At 52.8% G+C, this 9,739-nt stretch overlaps 1 protein-coding gene across 1 annotated transcript; it reads left to right on the forward strand.

Moving 5' to 3' along the window:
• The first annotated feature begins 7,040 nt into the window (after positions 1 to 7,040).
• On the forward strand, positions 7,041 to 7,823 carry LRRC3 (leucine rich repeat containing 3). Its single transcript, XM_054040847.1, has one exon. The coding sequence runs from the start codon at positions 7,041 to 7,043 to the stop codon at positions 7,821 to 7,823; it is 783 nt and encodes a 260-aa protein (XP_053896822.1).
• The last annotated feature ends 1,916 nt before the right edge of the window (positions 7,824 to 9,739 follow it).

The raw sequence follows: 9,739 nt of genomic DNA on the forward strand, positions 1-9,739 counted from the left end.
TAACTCCCTCCACGCTAGGTCCACATGTGTTACTGTGTGTAATTCCACACTCAGAATGTTGGAATTCATTGATTTGACAGCCGCACCACATAAAAATACAACGCAAGAGTGCTGGATGTTAATGGGATCCGAGATGAAGGTCTGCAGCTTCCAAAATAAACAGCTTTGCTTCGCCTCCACATGGCAGTGACTAGGCCAGCATTAATGGCATTACTTGCATTAGGGCCAGTCACATTATCTCTGCATAGTTGTTATTCTAGGAGCTGGCTTTCCACTATAAGCCTAATTTAGTTATAAACACAAGTTTCCCAATACCCAAACCATTTGTGGACAAATTCCTAGGCCATAGCTTACTCCAGTACAGAGATGGTTGGGCAAGTGTGCAGCAAATCTGAGACCTTATTTAGACGAGATTAGCATTGCCAGACCACTGCATTATTTGGCTTACTACCTTTCTGGAATGGCTTTCCCTACAAATGCCATTCGATCGTATTTCTTCCCTTCTGCCTGGAGCGGGGCCTTTCCACACCGGGCTAGGATTTCTTGGCATTTGAGGAGATACCAGCACACGTAACAAGGACATAGAGAATTAATTCAGTAAGTGTCCTCTCATGCCATTGATACATTTGTGACAAATACCTGTGTCCGGGGGGAAATTAGCCCTTAGTAGCCACCAGGCCACTGAGCGGTCAAGGGATGGCTTTACCCATGCAATATGCTTTGGGCCAGATCCTCAGCTGGTAGAAATTGGCATAGCCAGTGGTCATTTCTGCCAGTTCAGGATCTGGCCCGTTATCTGCCTTGTGTGCAGAATGGGACTGATTCTGCTTGCACATACACAGGTGTTGCACAGGTGTAATTCCATGGCCCTCACCCCCAGCCTCCCTGGCATGAATTCATGCTTTGAAACATAGGCCTTGCTCATCCGCTGCCCTGTCTCCTTCTCTGTGTCTGGGTTGAAGGCCTGCAGGCCATGTGGGGAGGTACAGTGTACAGCATTCCCCCTAGAAGTGGTGCCACCATCCTCTGCTTGACCTTTGGACTCCTCTGCCTGCATGTGGGGGTGTTGACTGGGAAATAATGTCCAGCTTAGGCTAAAAAGACAGAACTGCATGTCTGAGCCTAGAGCAGGGGTGTCCCAGAGCCAGCCCAGCTGAGGCATTTGAATGGATCACAAGACAGGTTGGCTTGTGCAGAATCTCAGCTTTTGTTTGAAACCAACAAGTCTGTTTCTAGCCCTGGCACTTGTAAAGAAAAACATCTGAACATGGATCGAGTATAAACCACTGCAGTGCTGTCTGCCTGAGTCTGCAGAGAGCCTGAAACAACGGCTCTGAGTTGTGAACTCTCCCACCCACTAGTCATCTAATTGGAGTGAGACCCTTACAACCCAGTGATGACACTTCCCCTGTCATTAACTACTTCATCACTGTATCTGGTGCAAGGTGAGGGGGTGCTGCTGCAGGGAAGGAACAGCAGACGGAGGAACAGAGAGGGAAAGGGGAGAGAACAGAGGCAGAAATAGTGCTGTAAACCTTACGAGCATATCTCCCACTGAATGTGACATGAAGGTACTGAACAACTAAGGGATAATAACTAGATGTTTAGTTGCTATGTAAATGCCACTTTCCACCCTTGATCTTTGGGAGTTCTGCCGGTTGAGGGGAGTGTTTAGTCCTAAATTAATACGCTGACCCACAGAGCATAATTAACACTGGAATTAGCCCTCTGGCCATCCCAGGGCTAGCACATTGCCATGTCAAAGCTGTTAACATTCCCAAAAGTATCAGCAGCTCCCGGTGAAGTAACTGTATTCTCTGTATCTGCCCATAACCCAGCCACCCTGCAGCTCCTGAGACAGGGCCATGGCATTGGGACTGGGGCAGATACTATCACAGATGCTAAGCCCGTCCTGTCCCTCCAGGGAAGCTGAATGGCTGGGGGTGTCCTCGGGGGCACATGAGTGCTGGGGGGGGGTACAGTCACATGGCTCCCTGGGCACATCAGCAATGCAGCTATTAACCCCCCGAATGTGCCTGAAGAGATGGTACAATGCCACGGGGACAGCAGTTGGCTGGTCCCTGTGCTGGCCCCAACCACTCGGCAAGATTTCAGTGCCAGGAGCCTCCGAGCAGTTGTGACGGGGACCAGCGCAGCCCCGATGGGTTTGACTCTCCACATCCCCTCAGAGGGAGCCGATGGTGCAGCTTTAAACTGATGAGCGTGACAGGCTTCTCCCTCTGTGAAATCCACGGAGCTGCTGGCAGGCCAGGGCCCCTGCTTGCAGGGGATGGTCTGGCTGTGCATCCCCGAGACCTGGCCTCCTCTGCTGCATGCTCCTCCGGCAGGGCTCGTGCTGGGGGGCTGAGTTTGCCCCAAGTGAGCCTGGCCTCAGCAGGGAGAGCATAAGGGCTTTGGAATGTGCTGGGCTAGTGAGGCAGTGCCGTGCAATGGCCAGCCGGGAGCCTGTCAGTACCAGGGCAGAGCCCATCCACTTTGCCATGGCTCCTAAGCAACTGGGTGACAGCTCCAGGGCCGGCCCCAGTGTGGGCACAACCCTTCCTGGGCCACACTTCCCTTGGCGAAGGCTGTGCTGTTGGCACAGGTGCAAAGTGGCCAGCCTGGGCAGGAAGAGGCAGGGCAGAGGCAGCATGGATCACCCTGCTGTCGACAGAATGGTGTCCCTTGTGCGATCTACTGGGCTGTTGGGGCAGAGACGTCTCCCTGGCCTCTGCTCCCTGAGTGGCTGCTAGTGGGTCAGGGCTAATGGGAGGCCCGGAAAACAATGTGATTATCCAGTAGGGCAGCACCTTGAGGCTCCACCCAAGATCAGAGCCCCTGAGAGACAGCCCCTGCCCCACAGAGCCTGGAGTTGGTTGCTTAGGAGCAGGGGAACGGGGAGACACCCTGTATGCAGCCACAGGATGGGGCAGTCACAGCACAGGTTTCCCCAGGGGAGCACTGCAGGCGAGCTGAGGGCTCAGTCTGCAGGGCACGTTTGCGGAGGGGGGGTGCCCGGGGTCAGATGCAGGAGTGAGCTAACTGCACCCAGCCAGCATGGTACTTGGGGAGCTTTCCTTTTAGGGGGGCCAAGGGGAGGTAGGGAAGGACGTTCCACCCACAGACAGTCCATGACTCATCCCCAGAAGTGATGGTGGGGCTGAGACTAGACCCCAGATCTCCTGAGTGCCAGCCAGGGTTGGCGCCACAACCCTGCCCCAACTCTCACCGCACATGGAGCGAGCGTTGCCCTTCTGTGTTGCTGCTGGATTCATTTCAGGGCCAGACTCACCTGCTCACCCCTCAGGACAGAACCCAACGCAGCCAGCCACTGCGACTCCAGCAGGAAGGGCTGGCCCACCCCTGGGACAAGGGGAGCCACAGCCAACGCCAGTGGCTGGTAAGATCCAGTCTCTTGGGAGCAGTTTAAAACCCTCCTGTCAGCAGGAGACAACACTGCGCTGAAGGCAGAAATTTGAAGGGAATTTGAAAGCACTCGCAAGAGAGCTGCTACTCCACCTCTTCCCATCTATTACCAATTGCCTGGTAATCATGCCCAGAACCTACTGCGACATACACACCTGCCAGCATGACACAGGGTCATCTGGGGAAGAGATTGAGGTTGTTTATGTGGTTGAGTTATTACTAGGCTGTCCCTTTAAAAAATCCAAGGATGCACAGCGAGGATGTCAGTGACAGGCAGATGCTGTCCAATTACAGCCCATCTGCATGATGTGTGGCTTGTGTGTATGCCGAGGCGAAGGAAAGCACCACAGAGATGGAGACATGAGGACTGAACAGACAGCAACAAGTGGTGGATGGGGTTTAAACCCCCCTAGCCCTGCTGGATCTCACCCAGACTCAGGCATACCGGGCTGGAGGGACAGCACTGGCTACACGTTTGGCTGCTGAAGGAGGAGAAAAACAAAACCTGAACGGCAGCCAAATGGTTTTACCTCAACTCAGGTAAGGTGCCTTTTCATTGCTGATTTAGCAAACAAGTAGTGCCGTTAGCAGGTCAGTTTCTAGTGATCTCCTACCCCACCGAAGCATCAGGGTTGTAGTCAGGGAGAGGAAAGTGGGCTGTTAGGAAATATGCCCTCTCACTAGTTATTATCTACGAAGTACCCTGCCCAGCCTAGGTGACTGAGCATATTGCAGATGGGTTGGACTGGACGCTGTGCCATGCCGCACTGGCATTCGCTGTAACGAAAGAACTCTTGCTCCAAACATTGCCAGGCAGCCGAGGAAGATGCAGACAGGCTGGTAGTAAAATTGTGCTTCCTAGTGAAATGAAGCTGGGCGCAATCATTGTTCTCTGTTGCTTGGCATGGCCACGACCCCTCTGGACAATCAAACTTTCAGCTCAGTGCCTAGCTTCAGTTTTTGAAAGCCAGTTTAATATGTATGTATCAGGCTAAATTCTGCACCGATCTTACACCTGTGCAACCCCATTCATAGAAATGGCTTCTGGATTGAATTGAAGGAGTTGGCTTTGACCTATAAAGCCAGAAGACCTTGATTCAGCATAATACTTTAACTTCAAGCATGTGATTAATCCATCCCTATTTAGGAGAGTATTTAAGGACATACTTAAGTGCTTGGCTGAATTGGGGCCTAAATGCTTTGGGACCTGCTGAGTGGAGACCCTGCCCCTCTTGCCATGCCAGGATGACCAGATCTGGGGTCAACAGAGGAATTCCATGAGGGCCTTGCAGCACTGGAACAAGCTCCTCCGCCAGTCTGCACACGCTGCATTATGTGCGGGGGCTGCTGCAGAAAGTGTGGGGTTAGATCTAGGCTGGACACGGCAGGCTGGGGAGTTGCTGTGGTTGAGCTCTGCTGGATCTGGGCTGAAGCTGTTGTTTGTTCTTGTAATTTGTGTCAGGGGTGCCCATAGCCTGGGGTAGCTAATCCTTCTAATTACTGTATTAATCCAACTCACTCAAAGCCCCCTGCGCTGAGGCAGGACCAAGTAAACCTAGACCAGCCCTGGCAGATGTTTGTCCAACCTGTTCTTAGCAACCTCCAGTGACAGGGATTCCTGTTTGGAAGCCTGTTCCAGAGTTAACTACCCCGAGAGTTAGACAGCTTTTCCTAATCTCTAACCTAAAACTCACTTGCTGCAGTTAAACCCCTTACTTCTTGTTCTACCCTCAATGGACATGGAACCATTGATCACTGTCATAGGTGGCAGATGAGTCTTCTGTTGGGGTGGTCACACACAAGTGCCAGAAGCTCCCTAGAAAGGGGGGGGGGTCTCCTGCGCCTGGACCGTGGCCCTGCCACTGAGGCCCGTGCCCAGTCATTCTCTTCCCCCGAGGCCCTGCCCTCGCACTGGCTCTTACCCCCGCTACCCCGAGGCTCCGCCCACCCACTGCTCACTCCTCTCTGCCTCTTCCCACGAGACCCCCCACCGGCCCCTCACTCCTCTCTTATTCTTCCCCAAGACTCCCCTCACCTGCTGCTTGCTCCTCTCCACCCCCTTCCCAGAAGGGTGGGCCTCCAAGGGGCCATGGGGCCATCACTTTTTTCTGCCTTAGGTGAGCGGAAAGTGGGGTTCCTCAGGGAAGCAGGGACAGGAAGAGGGCGGGGCCTCAGGGGGAAAAGGCCAAGGGGGGTGGGGTGGGAAGAGACAGAGTGAGAGCAGGGAATCAGGGGAAGAGACGGAGCAGAATGTGGGCAGGGCTCCCCAATTCTATGGGGCTTTGCTTCTGGTGCCCAAAGGTGGCAGCGGGCCAGTGCACCTCTGGAGGGGTGACCCGCGCCACATCTGCGGCATTTCTCCCCCCTGCATCGCTGGCCTTTTGGGGGGATGCTCAGCCTCCCCTGGCCTCTTATACATGCCATCCATGATCACCATCCTCTCTGTAACAGCCCTTCACAGATTTGAAGATGGTTCTCAGGTCCCCCCTCAGTCTCCTTTTCTCAAGACTAACCATGCCCAGGTTTTTTGCCTTTCCTCTCAGGGCAGGTTTTCTAAATCGTTTATCATTTTTGTTGCTCTCCTCAGGACACTCTCCAGTTTGTCCTCATCTTTCCTAATATTAGGCTTTATTTTGTTTTCAAATTAGTGTTAACTCCCATCCACAACTCCCGTACTGATGAAATCATCATTTATTTGGAGAACAGGCATGTAGATATATATATGTGCGTGTGTGTGTGTTAATTTCAGTGTTGCCATCTCTCTCAAGCCTAGGTGATATTTAGTGTTTTTTCTTAAAGCTCCAGCTCCTGGAGTCATGTTATCTCATCATAATCTCGGCTTTCATTTTTTTAAAGTAACTTCCTAATTGTCCTGGTTGCAAAGAAAAGCTTGAAATCGTGACCTCTAAAGGCTCACACACTAAAGGGCAAATGAAAACAACCCTGCTTTGATTATCTGTTACAATCTCATGATTTGTAAACCAATCTCACAAATTTGGATGGTTTGGGTCACGATTTTTTTTAATGCTTGAGGTTGGCAAGACTTTCCCAGCAACAGATTATAACATCCCTCGTGCAATATCAGCTCTGTGTTGGGGCTTCGCCCATCCCATTCACTACTCAGCGGCAACACCCCTGCTCCTGTGCACCTGGTCCCCAGGGCCGGGAAGTCTCAACAGCAGTGCATGGAGTGGGGAATTACTTCCCTGTGTCATTGTGTATCTGTGTCACACCCTGGCCCTCAATAACTGACCCTTTCATTTAAAAATCTGAAAAATGCAGAGAAATAACTTTCATCTGAATTGACCCTATCTGAGATAATGGTAGACAACCTTGTTAGGGGCTGGTGCACAGAATTAGCAGATTAACCCAGCGCTTGCTTTGCTAATGTAGATCACACACCGAGAGATCTAAGTGTTTCATAGTGTCAAGAAAAATAATGTCAATTTCCCTTCCCTCTTTTTGCTGTCAGAAACAAAAGAGCACACTTTGAAAGACAAGAAAAGAGAGTACATGACTTGCCTCCAGCTAGTCCCTTTGCACACCTGGAGAGATTAGCTGGCAAAGACTAACAGTTCCCCAGCAGCCATGCAGGAGTGTGCCCCATTGAGACGATGATCAGAATGTTCCTGGCACACCCGGCAACCTCACTGGCACAGCTGTCCTCCACCCGCGTTTTTTTCTGCCTCCTCCTGTGCATCCCTCCTGTGTGGACCTCCTGCCCCCAGCCCTGCCAGTGCACAGACCACTCAGGAGCCAGGGCTGTGCTGTGCAGCTCAAAGCATTTGGATGAAATCCCGAAGGACATTCCCAAAGATGCTGTGTTTGTGAAACTCGATGCAAATAAAATCACCCAGATCCCCAACAACGCATTCAAACACCTGAACCACTTGGAAGAGCTGGACCTCTCCAGAAACGCCATTGAGAAGATAGACATGGCAGCTTTCAGAGGGGTGGCAGACGGGCTGCGGACACTGGATCTTTCCAATAACCTTATTCAGAGTATTCCCAAGGAAGCCTTAGTTAAACTGAATGCTAAGATCCGCCTGTCCAATAACCCGTGGCACTGCGAGTGCGCGTTGCAGGAGGTGCTCTCGGAAGTGAATTTAGATCCCGAGTCGGTGAACGAGATCACCTGCCAAACCTCTGTGCGCGAAGAATATGTCGGGAAACCTTTGATCCAGGTCCTGGACTCTGGCGTCAATTTCTGTAACATCCATCAAAAGACCACAGATATCGCCATGTTCATCACCATGTTTGGCTGGTTCACCATGGTCATCACCTATGTGGTGTATTACGTTCGACACAACCAGGAAGATGCCAGGAAGCACCTGGAGTACCTTAAATCACTGCCTAGCACCCAGGTCCCCAAAGAGACCATCAGCACGGTCCTGTAATGCCAAGCACCGAGCACCGTGTCAAGAAACGCTCGGGGGAAGCAATCTGCTTCTGACCTGCTTGCACAAGCTTTTCTATGAGATTTTTATGTGACATTTGATAGAAACATGAAAATGTATTTTGTTATTAACTGAACCGTGGCCACAAGCTTGTAGGGGAACAGCAGTACCCCTGTTTACGTCACATCCCATGCCGTGGCGGGTTACTCATTGCTAACTAAGACACAACAGGATATGTCCTGGCCGCTGCAGAAGGTTAGAGAGCAGAACCCCCTAGTCCTGCCTGCCTCTGTCATTTCAGAGGGTGGTGTTCCGGAGAGTAGAATGTGCAGCCAGAGATCAAAGGTCTCCAGTGTCTGGAGGGAGTGCGGGGATCCTAAGTTGTGCCGCTGAGCAGTCAGTGTCTGCTCAGCACCATCAGCATGAGACCAGCACACAAGGCCTGTGCCTGCAACTGACACAGCCGTGTGGCCTTGGAGCCTAAGACACCAATAACTGCCTCGGGCTGCATTTCCCCTGCCCCACCGCAAGTTCCCTGCTAGAGGGAGCCCTCCACACTGATAGAGGGGTCAGCCACATTGCAGCACCAGCCCCTCCTTGCCCCATACAGGCGAGAACGGTTTGGGGAGGGGCAGGTCGGGGATCTGCCTGCTCGTGCTATGTACTGGTTGGGCTCTGCACACGAGCATGTTGGGGTCTATAGAAGAGCCTGGCAGCTCTGTGTGGAAGGCCCTGATCTGGGTCCCTGTGCTGGGAGCATCCATGGTCAGATAGCTAGATGGGCGCACAAGCCAAACCAGCGCATGTTGGTTCCTTCAGCCAGGGAGAACACCCCAGAAGTGGGAGATCAGTGGGTCACCCTCAGTTTCTGTCATGCCACAGAGACACATGCTCAGCCCTGGGCCTTCCTGCCTGGGTTCAATGGGGTCGACTCACCCCCACCTGTCCCCTTCTGGTCCTGGGCAAGCTTCCCTGATGAGAGGAGAAAAACGAGCTGTTTGCCCAAGCCCTCCCCAGTACCACCCACCCCAGTCGTGAGTCAGACCCCACCAATCATGAGATTAGCCCCAAAATCAGGAGGGTTTTGGTTTAAGGAATGCAAGGATGGGTTTGGGCTAGTTTTGGATTTTTGAAAAAAAAAATTGTGTGACAATCAGTGCTGCCAGCTCTTCCCTGTGTGTGTGTGTGTGTGTGTGTGTGTGTGCGCGTGTGTGTGCGTGTGTCTGCATGTGTGTGTGTGTATGTGTGTGTGATAGTTACAGTGCTGCCGCTTTCCCGTGTGTATCTCTGTGTGTGGGTGCGTGCGTGTATGTGTCTGCATGTGTGTGTATCTGTGTGTATGTGTGCGTGATAGTCACAGTGCTGCCAGCTCTCCCATGTGTGGTTGTGTATCTCTGTGTGTGGGCGTGCGTGTATGTGTGTGTGTGTCTGCGTGTGTGTGTATCTGTGTGCATGATAGATACAGTGCTGCCAGCTCTCCCCAGTGTGTGTGTGTGTGCGCGCGCGCACGCGCAGGGAAAGGCAGCCCCTTCCCCAGCCCAAGACTCCTCCGGCTCCTAAGGGGAGGGGGGCAGAGCCCTGCCTGCCTCCTGCAGCAGCTCTCAGCACTGCTCCCCACCTCCTGCCCAAGCCTCTCAGGGCCCCGGGGCGGCTGCAGCCAGGGGATGCTACTAGGAAAGGGGCCAGACCCAATGCAGCGGCACAGCGACACCTGCACTCCCTGGGGAGCTGCTGAGTCTGAGGGCGGGGCCTGTAAAGGAGAAAGTCCCGCCCCAATGGGCAATGGGAGGAGCTCCATGAGCAGAGCCTTGTGAGATTCCTTCTCCCAGAGCCCCCTCTTGGGGCATTGGTCACAGGAGGGGATGAGCCAGCACTGCTGGGCGATAGCTAGATACTGGCTGGGCGGGTTAGCTAAT

Source organism: Malaclemys terrapin, chromosome 9, assembly GCF_027887155.1.
Source record: "Malaclemys terrapin pileata isolate rMalTer1 chromosome 9, rMalTer1.hap1, whole genome shotgun sequence".
Classification (NCBI taxonomy): domain Eukaryota; kingdom Metazoa; phylum Chordata; order Testudines; family Emydidae; genus Malaclemys; species Malaclemys terrapin.